General features: G+C 34.5%; 1 protein-coding gene across 5 annotated transcripts in view; it reads left to right on the top strand.

The window, feature by feature from the left end:
* YTHDC2 (YTH N6-methyladenosine RNA binding protein C2) overlaps positions 1 to 19135 on the top strand; it is a 235940-nt gene that overhangs the window by 196084 nt on the left and 20721 nt on the right. For all 5 annotated transcript variants that reach the window (XM_086323296.1, XM_086323298.1, XM_086323297.1 and 2 more), the window contains 12 exons: positions 2486 to 2664; positions 2904 to 3000; positions 3079 to 3166; positions 3253 to 3333; positions 5196 to 5278; positions 7886 to 7991; positions 9667 to 9786; positions 10106 to 10378; positions 15852 to 15978; positions 17033 to 17238; positions 17587 to 17782; positions 18638 to 18747. In XM_086323296.1, coding sequence (XP_086179422.1) covers positions 2486 to 2664; positions 2904 to 3000; positions 3079 to 3166; positions 3253 to 3333; positions 5196 to 5278; positions 7886 to 7991; positions 9667 to 9786; positions 10106 to 10378; positions 15852 to 15978; positions 17033 to 17238; positions 17587 to 17782; positions 18638 to 18747 — 1666 coding nt within the window. The remainder of the gene's footprint in view (positions 1 to 2485; positions 2665 to 2903; positions 3001 to 3078; positions 3167 to 3252; positions 3334 to 5195; positions 5279 to 7885; positions 7992 to 9666; positions 9787 to 10105; positions 10379 to 15851; positions 15979 to 17032; positions 17239 to 17586; positions 17783 to 18637; positions 18748 to 19135) is intronic.

Here is a 19135-nt window from a genome sequence, read left to right as displayed (position 1 = left end):
AGTTGAACTATAAAGAAAGCTGAGTGCCGAAGAATTGATGCTTTTGAAGTGTGGTGTTGGAGGAGACTCTTGAGAGCCCCTTGGACTGCAAGGAGACCCAACCAGTCCATCCTAAAGGAGATCAGTCCTGAGTGTTCATTGGAAGGACTGATGATGAAGCTGAAACTCTAATACTTTGGCCACCTGATGCGAAGAGCTGACTCATTGGAAAAGACCCTGATGCTGGGAGTAATTGAGGGCAGGTGGAGAAGGGGACGACAGAGGATGAGATGGTTGGATGGCATCACCGACTCAATGGACATAGGTTTGGGTGAACTCCAAGAGTTGGTTATGGACAGGGAGGCCTGGTGTACTGTGATTCATGGGGTCGCAAAAAGTTGGACATGACTGAGCGACTGAAGTGAACATCTATAGATTTAGTCTTGAATATTTATTAGATGAAGTAAACATTTGACGTATGAAATTAGTTTTATCATTTTAATTTCATTAAATGATAAAGTAGTGTCTCAAAATTCTTGGCAGATCCAAATGCTAATTCTGGGGTGGTGGGTTTTGTTGTCATTTCATTAATTGCACCCAGAACTTGCAGTCCTTTTAGTGCTAATACTTCGAAAGTTCCATTCTTATGGTGTTAGGTCTAGCTTACTGGATACTACAGATTACCACATAAAGCAGTTATCTGGATAATATTTTATTTATCCTGGCTAAGTCAGCTTTCTTTTTGTTCCATAGATCATGATATTATCAATTATAAATTTAAAATATTTAAATTAAATTCATTACGTTTCCTGGATTGATAAAGTTTATAGCTTTAAACAACACAAAAGTAAAACAATAAACTTGAAATGGTGTAAGTTGGACTTAAAAATTTTAAATACTACAGTTATAAAGTTGAAAAAGGTTCATATTTTTCCTACTGAATGTAGTCTTATTTTTCTCCTAAACTCTTTAAGAGACATTGAGCTGAACTGAACTTTCTAGAAATCATATTGATAATTTCTAGTGATGGCAATAGTCTATATTTTTACATACAGCATGAAGAAACAAGTGGATTATTCCAGTAATTTCTGCTGATGCTGGCTTTTGGGAAATAGCACAATCAACCTACTTTTAGTTTGAGGTGAAGTGAAAGTCGATCAGTCGTGTACAACTCTTTGCAACCCCATGGCCTTTACAGTCCATGGAATTCTCAAGGCCAGAATGCTGATGTGGGTAGCCTATCCCTTATCTAGCAGATCTTCCCGACCCAGTAATCGAACCAGGGTCTCCTGCAGTGCAGGCAGATTCTTTACCAACTGAGCTATTAGGGAAGCCTACTTTTAGTATAGGAGAACCAAATTAACAGTCATGTTAACTTGGTACCTGTACAGTTCTTTTATTTTTAATGAGAACTATTTTTCAGAATATTGTTTATAATAATGAGTAGTTAGAAACAACCTATTAAAATATAAGTGATCACCAAAAGTTTGTTTTTTAAGTTTTATTTATATTCAATTCACATATCATATAATTCACCTACTTTAGTGTATATTCCAGTGGTTTTTAGTATGTTCAAAGAGTTATGCAATCATTACCACAGTCAGTTTTGATAACATTTGCATCACCCCAAAAAGAAACCTATGCTCATTAGAAGTCTCTTCTTATTTTCTCAACTTTCCCAGCCCTAGGCAACCACTAATCTACTTCCATTTTCTATAGATTAATATTCTGGACAGTTCATATAAATGGAATCATATAATCTGTGGTCTTCTATAATTGGCTTCTTTCACTTAGCATAATGTTTTCAAAGGTCATCCATGTTGTAACATCCTTTTAATGACTGAGTAATATTCTATTTTCTGGGCAGACTAGTTTGTTTATTCATTCATTAAATGATGAACAGTTCAGTTGTTTCCACTTTTGGGATGTTATGAATAATTACTGGTATAAATATTTATGTACAGATTTTTATGTGGACAGATATTTTAATTTCTTCTTATCTATATTCTTAGGAGTCTAACTGCTGGGGCACATGGTAACACTGTGTTTAACATTTTGAGAAACGGCCACATTGTTGTCCAGAGTGGTTACATCATTTTACATTTCCACTCCGGTTCCAGTTTCTTCACATCCTCTCTCACACTTATTATTATTTGTTGTTTGATAATAGTAATTCTAGTGGGTATGAAGTGGTATCTCATTGTGGTTTTGAATTTCATTTTTCTGATGACTAATGATGTCATGTGCTAGTTGGCTGTTGGTATATTTGCTTTGAAGAAATGTCTTCAAGTTGAGCTTTTTAAAAAGCACCTGTTGCCAAGTTTTACTTTGAATAATATACTTGAAACCAAAATATGAATTACATTATAGCTAGAGAATTAATTGTCACTTGACCTTTTAGAGTATATTGAAAATGTGAAGGTGGACATAATGGGAATAATTGGCAAGGGTTACTCTCTTTAATGGAATTCGACTTGATCTATTTTTTTTTTTTTTTTTCTTCTAGTGCTTCTTTGGAATTTGGAAATCTGGATGAAAGCTCTTTGGTTCAAACAAGTGGAAGTGATCTCAGTGCAGAAGACAGAGAGCTTCTGAAAGCTTATCACCATAGTTTTGATGATGAAAAAGTAGACTTGGATTTGATTATGCATCTTCTATACAATATCTGCCATAGTTGTGAAGCTGGTAAATGAGTATTGTCTAAAAGAACTGGAACAAAAATATATTCTTTGATTTAGAAATTAATATTTTGTGTATATAAATTTTTATATAATTCCATTGATAATAATGCACAGTCTCTTTAAATGTCATAAGTATTAGAGCTTATCAGTACTTGAAAACACATATATAGTTCATTATGTTTAGTTTTGATTGATTCTTGTTTTAAAAGAGATTAAATGTTAAAAAAATCATTCTTCTTCAAGGTGCAATATTGATTTTTCTACCTGGATATGATGAAATTGTTGGTCTGAGGGATCGCATCCTGTTTGATGACAAGCGGTTTGCTGAAAATGCACATAGGTAAACGCTAACACTTTGCATTTATTACTTTTAATAACAGTTAGGTACCATAGTATATTTTCTCTTAATTGTCAACAGATACCAAGTCTTTATGCTTCATTCAAACATGCAAACATCTGATCAAAAGAAGGTATTAAAAAACCCACCTGCAGGTGTTCGAAAAATAGTAAGCTTCATAAAATCTTCATTTTTCCATTTTTTTAGTCATTGGTTTTGCATTCATATTAACTATGATATAATATTCTATTGCAGATCCTTTCTACCAATATTGCCGAAACCAGCATCACAGTCAATGATGTTGTCTTTGTTATTGATTCTGGTAAGGTGAAAGAGGTATGTATGAAAAAATTGCATTTTTGCTTAAATGAAGAAGGTTAAGTTCCATAACAATAAATATTTTTATGAGCAGAATTCATCTTAATGAGGAAACTTCTGGTTCTATGATGAATTTGACATAGTAAATGTTGGTTTCACTGAAGTGAATATTCTACCTTAATTCAGTTTGTAGGGTTTGTCTTGTTATTCTAACAGTTTAGCTTCTGCAGCTTCCCTGTGGCTCAGATGGTAAAGAATCCTCCTGCAATGCAGGAGAACCAGGTTTGATCCCTGGGTTGGGAAAATCCCCTGGAGAAGGAAATGACAACCCACTCCTGTATTCTTGCCTTGAGAATCCTATGGACAGAGGAGTCCACGGGGTTGCAAAGAGTTGGACACGACTGAGTGATTAACACACACACACACTAAATATTAGGAAGAAAATGAATCATTTGGCTAGTAACTGAAAGTTTTGTCAATGTGGAAATTTGATTACGTACTTTGTATGTTTTCTTTCTACTTATGGGCATGGACTGTGTCCTTCTTGTTCATTGTTACATTTCCAGTGCTCTGCATGTAGTATTAATGGGTATTCAAAAAATGTTTAGTTCAAAAAAGCCTTCTTTAGGTCAAGAAAACAAATATAAAACCAGGCTTCAGCAAATGATGGCTACCATAAGAATTGGGCCCGTCAACTGCTTTTGTAAAAATAAATTTTATTGGAATAATGCCTTGTTCTTGTCCACTTTTACCCATTGTCTGACTGCTTTCACACTGCGATGGCAGATTTGAGTAGTTGCAACAGAGTCCCTCTGCAAAGGCTAAAGAATTTCTGCCAACACCTGATATAAATAAAAGTCAGTGTTTATTTCCTTGTAGTATTGCAGTGCCCACCAATTCTCAGTATTCCTAATTTTGGTCAGTCCTTTCATGAAAGAATTGAAAATTTTTGGTTTTTTAAGGAAATAAATGCTATCCATGTTGGGAAAATACATCATGTCTGCTCTAGTGGGTATAAATTATCATTTTTAATGTGAAAACAAGTTACCTTTGTGTGTTATTAAGAAAACTGATGGTAGTGTCAAAAGTTATTTTATACACAAAATTGGCAAATGTAATATTTTATTAAAAACAAAATAAGCAGCATCTTTTCTAAAAATGTCATAATAAACTATTAAGAGAACCCATTTATATTTATCTATGTAGTTATTTTATGAAAAGGAAGGTATAAAGTCACTAGAGTATATATATTCTAGTTAACAATGTATTATTTAAAAATATTTCTCTATAGTAAATTTTCACTTTAGTAGTGAAAATATGGGGTTAGTAGTGGTTCTTTTTTACTTTCTCTTTTGTAACATTCTGGATAGGCTAATACATTAGTAGTTCAGCAGGAGATAAAATGGATGGGGTTGAAAATTCTTCATTTGGAAATAGGATTACTTTAGTGATTATTACTGTTCTCGCCGATCAGCTTCCTGAAAATTATGTCAGAAAATGTCTTTCCCTGATGACTCCTATTCCCCACAGTGATGTAAATCTGATAGAAAATGACCTTAAGAGAATAGATCAGTTCTCTACAATCTTGATGCTTTATGAGAACTGACTGCCATTATCCAAGTGTAGTAGAGTAAAACAGATAGCGTAGCAAGGCACAGCATGAGGAAGTTTTACAGTTCTTCAGAGTTTAGTTTTCCTTTTTTTCCCTTAGAATGATTATAACCAGAAATCGGGATTTTTAAAAAAAATCAGTACTCTGTGCTAATTAGTCAAAAAGAACTCTGAATTAAACTGGGCATGTTAAAATATATTCATAATGTTTCCTATTTCTTCTTAAATACCTTTTATGTATTAACATGAAGGTGATTTAAATATTACAGAAATCCTTTGATGCACTGAATTTTGTTACAATGTTAAAAATGGTATGGATTTCCAAAGCTAGCGCCATACAACGAAAAGGCAGGTAATGTATATTTAATGAACATTCATTCAATTCCCATTAAAATGGGAACATATTTAATGTATATTCTACTTTCTATAAAATGTTGAAATCTTCATGTTTGTCTTAATTTTTATATTATTTTTTCAAAGCAGACAATTTTAATACTTATTTTAAAGTCAAATTTAGGTTATGTTAAAAGTAAAAATTTTTGCCTTGTATAACCTACACTCAGAACATGTAAAAAATTTAAAAAATGAAAATAAAAGCAATGTAAGATAAGACTAATTTCTATACTGTACAAAAAAACTCGGAATAAATCAGTTAAATTAAGATCACTACATTAACCTCATGTATGCCACATGTATCTTGCATATATGTGAAGAAAGGCAAATTAATGAGGTACTAGTTTTTGCTTATCAGATTGGTATCAATGAAAATTTTTAAGTTGGAAAAAGCATAGATCATAGGCTTTCATAGTTTGTTATTGGAAGTGTAAATTGGTGTGACTTCTTCACAGGATGATTTGAAATTGTTTATCCAGATCTCCCTTTTTGCAGTGGATTCCACTTCCCATAATTTATCCCGAGTATACTTGCACATGTGTGCAAAGATATATGTTTAAGAATGCTTTTAGTAGTATATTATTAGTAGTGAAAAATCTGGGAACACTGTAATGTCCATAAATAGTGAAGTGGTTAAGCAAATTATATTATTGCCACATAATGTCTTACTTAGTAACTGTTAAAAGGAAATATGTAGATATATGTGTCTTATGTGGATAAGTTTTCAGAAACTTGTATTAATTGAAAAAGTAAGGTATAAAGCATATATCTAGTATTTTCTTGTGCTAAAAAGTATCTGTATATGTTTATATATGTATTTAGACATACATTGTCAAGGCAGAGAACATTAAAAAACAGCGGTTGTTGATTGAGAAGGAGGACAAAACAAAAGATTATATTATCTAAACTTAGTTGATAAAGCAGCAACAGAGTTTGAGAAAATTGACTCCAATTTTGAAAGAAGTTTTGTGGGTAAAATGCTATCAAATAGCATGGCATGCTTCAGAGAAATCATTTATGAAAGGAAGAATCCATAAATGTGGCAAACTTCATTGTTGTCTTATTTTAACAAATTGCCATAACTTCCAGCCTTCAGCTGATCAGCAGCCATCAACATTGAGGCATGACCCTCCACCAGCAAATAGATTATGACTTTGAAGGCCCAAATGATGGCTAGCATCTTTTTAGTGATAAAGTATTTTTAAAATTAAGATTATACACATTGTTGATTTAGATGTAATGGTATTGCATGCTTAGTGTACTAGAGTATAGTGTAAAACAACTCTTCTGTGTACTTGGAAACCAAAACATTCTTGTGACTTGCTTTATTGTGTGTGCTATATTGTTTATTGTTGTTTGTTATTATGTTTATTATGTGTGCTTTATTGCCATAGTCTGGAACTGAACCTGAAATACCTCTGAGGTATGCCTGTAAATAATTCAAGAGGTACTCAGGAGAGTAATACTGGTGATTGTATGTTCAGGGGTAGGGAATAAAGTGGAATGAAGGATGTCTTACAGGTTTCTAAGAAAATTTTGTGGATGGTGGTGCTATTGTTAGGTGAAATGTGAAAACTGGTGATATGAGGACAGTTAATTTTTGATTGTGTTGAGTTTGAATTGACTGTGGAAAATCCAGGGGGAGCTAAGAGACTTCTGAAATACAGGTCCAGATTAGGATAATGAGACCTATATGGATGAAGTTTGAAGTTACGAGGATTATTAATATCACTTGGGAGAGAGAGTAGAGTAAGGAGAGCAGAGATCTGAGGTCTGACCTCAGAGGAACGTCAGCATTTAAGGACTGTGGAAGGATAGGAATTTCTTAGAGGAGGCTAGATCGGGTGGGAAAACTAATGTGTATGTAGTCAGGGAAATGGTGAAGGAAGGAATGGTCCAACAATGTCAGATTTTCTAACTTGTATCACACTGTGTTATAGTTATGTTTGTCTCTGTGGATTGTGAACTTTGTGGGAATAGGGATATTTCTGTATCTCTGTCACTTGGTATTAGCCTTGCTATTAGCTGATACAAGGACATTAAATGAAATTAAAAGTCACTGCTTTTCTTCAAGGTATATTTCTGGTACTTTCCAGAAAATTATGCAAGTCTCTGATGATGGGGTAAATGACACTCCTTTAGAGTTGTATAAATGCATAACTTCCACAACTCTAATCAGTGGACCTAAACACAGTGCTTGGTATCAGCTTCATAAAACTGATTAAATTGCTATATATTTATTCATACTTTATTTTTTATTTACTTTTATTTGTGTGTGTATATATATATATGTATGTATATGCATTAAATTTTTTACCATTTTCTAGAAGTGTTACTTGTCAGGTAGATGTCATTCATAAATCTCATTTGTAAATGAAATAATTGAATTTCACACCTATGAAGTATCTTTTCAAAGGTTAGGGGATCAGTATCAGAGTACAGATTCAAACTGAGATGACCTGATACTGGTTTATTGTTCTGTCTCCTAAATCACATTGCTTTTACAGTTTCCCTGTTATGGTTTTTATTCCTTGTTTGAGCCTTAATTTTGTGTTTTAATTTTAAGGGCAGGGCGATGCAGACCTGGAATTTGTTTCCGACTGTTCAGTAGACTTCGATTCCAGAATATGTTGGAATTTCAGACTCCAGAACTTTTGAGAATGCCATTACAGGTGGAAATTTACTACGTTCTAAAATGCTATTTTTGTGGGTGAGGGAGGAAAGGGGTCATTTCAAATTAGACAGATTGGACTTAAAAATAAATCAATTTATAAAATAAAATTCTAAAATATATATTATGGAGGGTGATTATATAAAACTAATATTTTTTCCTATAAGAAAATTTAATTCAGAAACCTCCAAAATTTTAAAGAGCTGCCTGAGTGCATTTCAGTTATGGTATAGTTTGTAAATATACTATTTTTTACTGTAACATTTTAGGATTCTGTCAACCACATCCATATTTCACCTTTTAAATTCTCAATGAGAAGTAGAAAACAAATCATTCAAGGTCCAAACGATAATATCAAAATCTCAGTTCAAGTTGCTGAGCTTACCTTGTTAGTTTTGGAACTGAGTTCACTGAGATTTACTAGTCTATATTAATTATTTTCCTTTAAGTTTTCTGACTTAATGGAACAATCAAACACTATGTAGTTTGTTGGGAAAACTATCAGAAGTTCATTAATTTGATTCTTTGGTGTGCCAAGCTACATGCTAGCTTCCAAATCTTAAAGAGACAGTGGATCATATTATTGGCATCCATATACCTGGATTACTTCCCACTTCTCCATGCCTATGTGTCATTTTCTGTTCTTCTTACGATAAGATGCAGAATTCTTAACAAGAGCCTAAATCATCTCTCCTGCTTGTGTCTCTGGTTTTAATTTTTAATGCATACCTTTCCTCTTCTCTCTACTCATACTAGTAGCTTCAATTTTTCAGGCACATTTTGTTTCTTTGTATCTCAGGGCCTTCACATGTGCCATCCCCTCTCCATAGAATCTACCCCTTTATTCCTTTTCTGATTAACTAATCTTTACATGGGAATTAATGCAGGGGACTTAAGAGATGCAGGTTTGATCCCTAGATCAGGAAGATCCTGTGGAGGAGGGCATGGAAACCCACTCCAGTATCTTTGCCTGGAGAATCCCTTGGACAGAGGAGCCTGGAGGGCTAGAGTACATAGGGTCGCAGAGTCAGGCACGACTGAAGCTGCTTAGCACGCACAATCTTTACATCTTAATTTGTGTCATTTCTTTAGAGAATTGTCTTTGACTTCCCATGGCCACCTCCTCTTGCCGTTTCTTGAACCTCATGTTTACGTCTTTAGTTCCTTTTATCCTTCATTATCACAACTGTAATTAAGTAGTTAATTATATAATTATTCTGTTTTTCACACACAATGAAAATCCATGAGGGCAGTGTCTGCCTATGCTCTTCTTTTTCTCCAACTTGATGTGTAGTGCCTAGCATCTATCAAGCACTTAAACATTTGTTGAATGGATAAAAGGTTGTAGAATGCAGTATAAAGGGGGAAAAAAGATTTTTGGACAGTGACTATTATTGTTATATATAAGGACTATGTGAGAAGACATTGCCAGCAGGGACAGTGGTAATCTTGATAGATGTTGATGGAAGATGATTATTAAGATTCTCACACTAAAGTATGAGCCCATATTTCATAGAAAGATCTTTCATGGAATGAGATTATTTCCTTTGCTGTTCATTTTAATCAGGGGCTCTACTAGTCTCTGTTGGGGATCTATAATTTATATGATTTTTTTAAAAATGAAAATCAGCTATAAATGTCAACATTTCAAAATTATTTGCTCTTTTTATTTACAGGAACTGTGTTTACATACCAAGCTGTTAGCCCCAGTTAATTGTGCTATTGCTGATTTCCTTATGAAAGCTCCTGAACCTCCACCAGCTTTAATTGTAAGAAATGCTGTACAAATGCTTAAGGTTGGTATCTTTATAGACTTATTTTACCTGGCTATTTTACTTGAAATTTAAACCAACTGATAATATGTCTTAACTACTTTTGTACCTTAAAAAATTATCTTAATAATCATGTATTTTGAATAATTCTTTTGTGGTAATTATAGTAAAACAGTGGGTATAGTTCATTTTTACATGATATATTTGAAGCAGAAACTTTTTTATGAGATGTAATAGCAAAAGAAAATTTACGTTCTTATATCTTGCTTATGGATTTTTAAGTATAGGGTTTGATTAAACAGTTTTGATCATGTCAAGTTCTATTTTATATCATTTTATTTAGACAATAGATGCAATGGATGCATGGGAAGATCTCACTGAACTTGGATATCATTTGGCTGACTTGCCAGTAGAGCCACATCTTGGTAAAATGGTCCTGTGTGCTGTTGTTTTGAAGTGTCTGGATCCCATCCTTACAATTGCCTGCACGTTAGCTTATCGAGATCCTTTCGTCCTGCCAACTCAGGCCTCTCAGAAACGTGCAGCTATGCTTTGTAGGAAACGTTTCACCGCAGGAACTTTCAGTGACCACATGGCACTTCTCAGAGCATTCCAGGTAATATTGTTGTCATTTTAGTTTTGAAATGTTGCTAAACACATTTCTAGAGTAAGGGTAACAAATTTAAAAAAATAGATACGATTCCATTAATTTTATTTCATTATAAAGTCACATTTTATTAATAGCGCAGAAGAATATCTTCCTACTACTAATATGTTAAAATTATCATATTTTTCTCTAGTTTCTTTCATTTTTTCAACTGTCTCCTTGTGGAAATATGTGTATATATATTTTTTTTTACTTTTATGTATATTTATTTCTTAATAAGCTCAAATTCTTTATCTTTAATCATATCTTATTCAGAAATGCTGTAAAATTTTAGTTAAGAAACAACTGTATGTTATTCAAAGTGTATAGAACAAAACTCAGAAGAAAATTATTTTGAATTTATTATCTATTTATTGATTTTTTTAGAGTATATCTCTTTCTTGTGTACTCAGGAAAGTATATTAAGAATTTAATTTTATAAAGCAAAATCCAAAAATCACTTAAAAATTTTAAGATAATGTGAGAAATTGAGGAAAGTGATAAATAGGAAAGAAAGGATAAGAATAGTGAGCCTGAGTAAAGGAAATGATACTGCAATTAAAAAATAATAATTGTAAGCTCTTTTGTGGGCATTATTGAACAGAGGTTGATGCATTGTTATTAATTGCGTATATTAGATACTGTATATTATAATATTAAGTGACAATATTGTAATCAGAGGAAGATTTGGAGTAGAATTCCTATCTAGTCTGTTTTTTTACCCAGCTTTTCAGTTATATTCTGAAGCAAGAGAACTCATTTTCAAAGAGAAGCTTTACTATACTACATATAGGTAATTTCTAGGAATCTCACTTTCCATGCTCACACAGAGTAGGAAGTTGATATAAAGGTTATTTTTAGAGGCCTGGAGTGACAGGATTCTTAGATAATAATGGTATTATGATGGCTTAGTTGGAAATCTCTCATACTTTAGTGGAGGAAAATTAGCAGGCACATCTATAAAAAGGTGAATATTTTTACATAGCTGGGTATTTAGGTTACCTGATACTTCATTCTCCTTGGGAGTTTATAAACTCAGTGGCTTTCATAGCATCATAGCATTTGAGTATAAATTATCTAATAATTCTATTTGATTATAAAGTCTTAGATTTTATTTTAAAATTATTTATTCTTAAAAAATTAGATATAGTTGAGATATAACATTATATTAGTTTTAGGCGTAGAGCCTAATGACAGAATTTGTATATATTGTGAAATGATCACTACAGTAAGTCTAGTTAACATCCGTCACTATGTTGTTGTTCAGTTGCTAAGTCGTGTCTGACTCTTTGTGATCCCATGGACTGCAGCATGCCAGGCCTCTCTGTCCTTCACTGTCTCCTGGAGTTTGCTCAAACTCATGTCGATTGAGTGGGGTGATGCCATCCAACCATCTCATCCGCTGTTACCCCTTCTCCTCTTGCCCTCAATCTTTCCCAGCATCAGGGTCTTTTCTAGAGTCAGCTCTTCGCATGAGGTGGCCAAAGTACTGGCGCTTCAGCTTCAACATCAGACCTTCCAATGAACACCCAGGACTGATCTCCTTTAGGACTGACTGGTTAGATCTCCTTGCAGGCCAAGGGACTCTCAGGAGTCTTCTCCAACACCACAGTTCAAAAGCATCAATTCTTCAGCGCCCAGCCTTCTTTATAGTCCAAATCTCACATCCATACATGACTACTGGAAAAACCATAGCTTTGACTAGGTGGACCTTCATTGGTAAAGTTATGTCTCTTCTTTTTAATACATTGTTTAGGTTTGTCATAGCTATTCTTCCAAGGAGCAAGCATCTTTTAATTTCGTGGCTGCAGTCACCATCCACAGTGATTTTGGAGCCCAAGAAAATGAAATCTGACACTCTTTCCCCATCTATTCACCATGAAGTGATAGGACTGGATGCCATTATCTTTGTTTTTTGAATATTGAGTTTTAAGCCAGCTTTTTCCTTTTACCTTCATCAAGAGGCTTTTTAGTTCCTCTTCACTTTCTGCCATTAAAGTAGTATCATCTGCATATCTGAGGTTGTTGGTATTTCTCCCAGCAATCTTGATTCCAGCTTGTGCTTCATCCAGCCCAGTATTTCAAACGATGTACTCTGCATATAAGTTAAATAAGCGGGGTAACAGTATACAATCTTCTGCCCAGTCTTGAACCAGTCAGTTGTTCCTTGTCCAGTTCTAACTGTTGCTTCTTGATCTGCATACAGGTTTCTCAGGAGGCAGGTAATGGTGTCTTGTATTTCCGTCTCAGTAAGAATATTACACAGTTTGTTGTGATCCATACAAAGGTTTTACCATAGTCAATGAAGCAGAAGTAGATGTTTTATGGGAATTCACTTGCTTTTTCTATGATCCAGTATATGTTGGCAATTTGATCTCTGGTTCCTCTGCCTTTTCTAAATCCAGTTTGTACCTCTGGAAGTTCTTATTTCACATACTGCTGAAGCCTAGCTTGAAGGATTTTGAGTATTACCTTGCTGGCATGTGAAATGAGTGCAGTTGTACAGTAATTTAAACATTCTTTGGCATTGCCTTTCTTTGGGATTGGAATGAAAACTGATCTTTTCCAGTCCTGTGGCCACTGCTGAGTTATCCAAATTTGCTGACGTAGTGAGTGCAGCACTTTCACAGCATCATCTTTGAGGATTTTAAATAGCTCACCTGGAATTCCATCACCTCCCCTAGCTTTGTTCATAGTAATGCTTCCTATGGCCCACTTGACTTCACACTCTAGGATGTCTGGCTCTAGGTAAGTGGCCACACCATTGTGGTTATTGGGTCATTAAGAGCTTTATTGTACAGTTCTTCTGTGTATTCTTGTCACCTTTTCTTAATCTCTTCTGCTTCTGTTAGGTCCTTTCCGTTTTTGTCCTCTATTGTGCCTATCTTTGCATAAAATGTTCCCTTGGTATCTCCAGTTTTCTTAAAGAGATCTCTGCTGCTGCTGCTGCTAAGTTGCTTCAGTCATGTCCGACTGTATGTGACCCCGTAGATGGAAGCCCACCAGGCTCCCCGTCCCTGGGATTCTCCAGGCAAGAACACTGGAGTGGGTTGCCATGTCCTTCTCCAATGCATGAAAGTGAAAAGTGAAAGGGAAGTCACTCAGTCGAGTCTGACTCTTAGGGACCCCATGGACTACAGCCTATCAGGCTCCTCCATCTCTAGTCTTCCCCATTCTGTTGTCTTCCTTTATTTCTTTGCGTTGTTCCCTTAAGAAGGCTTTCTTACCTTTCCTTGTTAAAATTTTTTTTCTTGTGATAAGAACTTTTAAGATCTACCCTCTAGTCTGTTAACTAAAATTGTTATCATTTCACAATATATACATGTATTGAATCATTATATTATGCACCTAAAGCTAATGTTGTAAGTCAATTATGTCTCAATAGAAAGTCACTCTTGGGGACTTCCTGGTGGTCCAGTGGTTAAGACTCTGTGCTTCTAGCGCAGGGGGTGCAAGTTTGACCCCTCATCAGGGAACTGAGATCCTACATGCTGTGTGGTGCAGCCAAAAAACAAAAATTACTCTCAGATGAACTTATTTACAAAACAGAAATAGAGTCACAGATGTTGAAAACAAGCTTGTGGTTACCGAAGGGAAAAGGAGGAGGGAGGGATAAATTGAGAGATTGAGATTGACATGTGTACACTACTATAAATAAAATAGATAGCTATTGAGAGCTTACTGTACAGCACGGCGAACTCTACTCAGTACTCTGTAATGACCTGTAGGGGAAGAGTCTAAAGAAGAGTGGATATTTGTGTACATAACTGGTTCACTTTGCTGTGCAGAGAAACTAACACAAATTGTAAATCAACTATATTCCAATAAAAATTACTTAAAAAATAAATGTTCATGTCAAAAATGAAAAAAATTACTCTCTTAGAAACTTTACAATATACCATACAGTGTTATTAACTATAGACCATGCTGTACATTGCATCCCCAGGACTTATTTATTGCCGGGGTCCAGCCCCGGTGGATCCAGGGAATTCAAAGCGGGGACGGCGTCGGTGAGGATCAGGAAACAATTGCTTAATTAAACTTTAATTAAGGATATAAAGAGTGGTTAAATAAGGATAGCCCAGTGAGAAAATTTAGTGGAGAAAAGAGGCTGAAATAAGGATAGCTCAGTGAGGAAATTCAGTGGAGAAAAGAGGCTGAATAATTCAGCCAGAAGGTGAGAGAAAGAGTAACATGGGGAGACCAAGTTTCGGTGAACAAGGCCTGCACTTTATTTTCCAAAGTAGTTTTTATACCTTAAGTTATGCATAGAGGATAATGGGGGAAGGGCTAGAGTCATGCAGTAAGCCAGGCTTTCTTCCTGCAAACTTATCATATGCAAAAGTTTAGGTGATTTGCATCATCTTCTGGCCTGGAGGCCTGTTAACATTTTAAGACCCTTTCTTCAGAAAACTTATTTTTCTCTAAAGGTGATTGGTCAAGCGCCACCCTCCAAAAGCATTAGATAAGGTTGCATTCCTACAGAGCAAAGGTGTGGTGGGCTATAACAAGAAAAAGAATTAACTCAAGGGTCCCAGGTTACAAACATTAAAGCTACTACTTACACCAATTATATTAATCAATACACTGCCAGGGACACAGCAGGTAAGGGTTATGGAGACTTAGCAGCATTGGCTCAACAAGTGAAAAACCCTTCACCAATACAATTTCTAATCAATCTTTTAACTGCTCTAAGGAATCTGTATTTAGACAGTTTAGAACATCTCATGCCTCTCACATTTGGGAGGCTCTGAGCAATCACATGTGGCCGGAAAAACCTATTCAGGCAGGCTAGAGGACTTCCAAAGGAGTTTGTAGGTTGAAACACTATCACACCCAGAAACTGTATTGACTGGAGCTGTAAGTTAACTCTTTTTTTCAGAGAGAGGTAGTGGGGGACAGCCCCCTGTAAAGTCAGAGGTGTAGGTGAGAGCACAAAGCAGTAAAGTAGGCAGACTCTGGTTTTGGGGGTAGATGCTCTAGAATTTGCAGGGGGACTCCTGAGGCTCGATCCCGCCTTTGTGTATGCCAAGCTTCCTTCCTCATGACCTTTGCCACGGGCGGAGTTCCTCACGATGGCTCCCGGCAGTGATAGAATTCCAGTTGAGCTATTCCAGATCCTGAAAGATGATGCTGTGAAAGTGCTGCACTCAATATGCAATATGCCGGGAGATGGCTCCTGGCAATTTATTTTATAATTTTAAGTCTGTACCATTTAATCCCCTTCGCTTGTTTCACCCACCCTCCACTCCCCTAACCTCCCCCCTCTTGCAGTCATCAATCTGTTCTCTATATCTATGAGTATTTTTTTGTTTGCTTGTTTTCTTTATTTGTAACAGAATTAGAAAAAGAATTGACTTTGAGTGGTTAATATAATGATTTTCAGTTACTTTGCTTCCTAACTGAGAAGTGATGTGTCTTTTGTGTAATTTTATTTTTATAGGCATGGCAGAAAGCTCGAAGTGATGGGTGGGAACGAGCCTTTTGTGAAAAGAATTTTCTTTCACAAGCTACCATGGAAATAATCATAGGCATGAGAACTCAGTTGCTTGGTCAACTTAGAGCGTCAGGTAAAGTTTTCCTCCAAAGAACCTATTTCAACTACTGGGAGTACCCTGCCTATACCTTATAGTACTTGTTATGTTAACTAATGCCATCTTGCATTATCTTTATAACATTATCATGTTGTATATCTTTTGTTAATGAACTTCTTTGTATTAACTTTGTAGACTTCTGCATGATATTAATTTTTGTTTGTTGATTAAAAAAAGGATATTATAGAAGCTGTGGGTGATGAATGATTTTATAATGTTGGCAATAAACAATTTATAATATATTTTTTGGGAAAATAGATTTAGGTATGGTACTTGTTATATTTTATTGCTATTAATAAATAATTAATTTTATGGAAGAGAAATTGCTAAAAATTAAGTAGATTGATATGAATGCTGTCCTTTATATTTTTGGAACATATAACAACTAGTAAGCACATGAAGGCACTTGATTTTTTTTTTAAGAGAATGCCAGTTTTGCTATATCATTTTAGAATTGTTTCTTTGAATTTCTTTTTGAGTGACATTTTATCTTGAGGAAATAGAAGAAAAGTACCTGAGCCTGGATTCCTAGAATAGTTCAAGTGCCAAAGTGATATAAGGCATGAACCAGAGGATTTAGAGTTGTTTCAAATATGGGGAAATATGAAGGACTATTGAAATTCAAGCAAGAATACTTTATATTTATTTGACTTCACTTCCAGGATTAGTGTCTATCACAACCAACATGATATTAATACCATTCAGCGGAGTATTTTAGGTTTTTAGGTATGATTTTAGGATGCTTCTGATAGCTGTTTATGGAGAACTTTATTGTAAGAGTATGTTTTTTTTTTTTTTGTCCACAACTTCCCAGTGTATCTACTGCTTACTTTAGTCTAAGTAAACCTAAACTTTCTTAGAACATTGCTTCTATATGTTAAACTTTTCAGAAGAAATTTTATGAATTATTGTGAAATTTGAATCATTAAACTTGTATCAGTTATACATTATTTTTTTTGTGAAAACCACAGATTTAAAAGTGTATCTTGTGAAGTAGAAAATGTTGGTGTGGTTTCTATCATCTTTCTAGGTTTTGTGAGAGCAAGAGGTGGTGGTGACATTCGAGATGTTAACACAAATTCTGAGAATTGGGCTGTTGTTAAAGCTGCATTGGTTGCAGGCATGTATCCTCATTTAGTTCATGTGGACAGAGAGAATGTAGTATTGGCAGGGCCAAAGGAGAAAAAAGTACGGTTTCATCCCACTTCAGTTCTCAGTCAGCCTCAATATAAAAAGGTAAAACTTTTTGAATGCTTTTTGGTCTTGAGGTAAAACTTGTCTAATATAAATAGTTGAAAGTCAATGAAAAATGTTCTCAATACCAACATGCTTTGCAAAATTAATTAGTTATAAATGTACAATTCAACATTGGAACAAAATTTTGATAGACTCGAAAGAAGTAATGTGTCAAGTATTAAGGGACCTTTGTACAAACTACCTGAGCAATGATTTGCTTTAATTCTTGTTTGAGTAGTAATATATGCATCATCTATTTTGCTGAGGGACTTTGTACATTTTAAAAGAATTACCAGTAAGTTAAGTGATAAATTCAGTTAACAGTTTTAAAATTTATTTTCCTAATAGATTCCTCCAGCTAACGGTCAAACTGCAGCAATCCAGGCACTGCCCACAGATTGGCTTATTTATGATGAAATGACCAGAGCTCATAGGATAGCTAATATTAGATGCTGTTCAGCAGTGACACCTGTCACTGTGTTGGTATTTTGTGGACCAGCTAGGTTGGCAAGTAATGCTCTTCAGGAACCTTCATCTTTTCGTGGTAAATATATTATGATGGAAATACAAATCTATTTGAGAGAAAACTGTTTTTTTTTTTTTTCTTATTAAACCAAACAAAATTTGAAATTGCAGAAATTTATGTGGTAGTAGCTCCCTTTTGATGTAATAAGAATTAAAAAATATTAAAATATACCACTATTCTTGAAATTGATTTCTAAGGTAGCTTGATATTGATTTGTGCATTTTTGATTAATCTTGCTGATAGGAAGTTTAGTTTTTTCTTCCACTTGAATTTAAATGATAGTTTACCATAAATAAAGGTAATTGTTTAAAAGAAATGTTACCCATAATCCTACTACCTTTATGCAGACACTTTTTAATATTATGTATTTTTTCTGTGTGTTTAAATATTTTAGGTATTTCACCCATACTGTTATTTTATATTCTATTTTTGTTTCACAAAATATAAAATATAGAAAGCATTTTTAATATTTCATATTAATGGTTGGAAAATATTCTGTCACATTAAAGTGACAGAATGCATTTAAAATATTTCTTTATAGTTGGATATTTTGATTATTTTCAATTTTTTGTTATTTGGTGTTTTAGCAAATATTTATTTATGTCAGTTATTGTGCTAGTCATTGAGGATGTAAAAATTTGAGAAAAAGATTTGAGAAATTCTGATATTTAGAATTTGAGTAGAGAAATAAAGAATGGCCAGATGCTGAGTTTTAATTTGTGACCTGCTGTGTTTAGAGAACTCTCCACACAAATTGTTAGTATATCTGGAGGATTTGTATAAATGCAGAGTATCTGTATTGGCTTACTTTTTTTGCTGTGATGTTAGATAGTAAAAGTGAATTTCTTTTCCTTTCCATACGTGTTTGGACAGCGGATGGTATTCCTAATGACAGTAGTGATAGTGAAATGGAAGACAGGACTACTGCTAATCTGGCAACTTTAAAACTTGATGAGTGGCTCAGTTTCAAACTGGAGCCAGAGGTGAGTTGCTTTCTAGTAGTGTGATAGGTTTTTTTCATTCAGTTGTATGAACTATACACGGTGTGATGAAAACTGTCTCTTTAAAATTGAGCCCTTAGTGTGAGAGGATAGAATACACCTTGTTTTTCAGTTTTCACAGGGCCCTGTTACATTCTCTGACGTGTTGTGGTTTACTGCTATAGAGGATTTGAAAAACCTAGGTGTCACTTAGTATTTGAGCATGGTGATATTTGAGTATGTTTGTTCATATAAGAAAATACTGAGTGCTGGGGACACAAGAAATTCTTTTATTTTATATAACTCTGTTTAAAGGGAAAGATATGAGGTCATTCTGTTTTCTCTTTACATGTATCTCTCAAGTAGGAAAGATGAATGTTTGTTATCAGAT

The sequence above is a fragment of the Bos grunniens genome, chromosome 10 (genome assembly GCF_055505025.1).
Source record: "Bos grunniens cultivar Pamir isolate PY7600 chromosome 10, Bosgru_T2T1.0, whole genome shotgun sequence".
Taxonomy (NCBI): domain Eukaryota; kingdom Metazoa; phylum Chordata; class Mammalia; order Artiodactyla; family Bovidae; genus Bos; species Bos grunniens.
The sequence above is the reverse complement of the archived record's forward strand: the minus strand, read 5'-3'. Positions and strand labels throughout refer to the sequence as shown.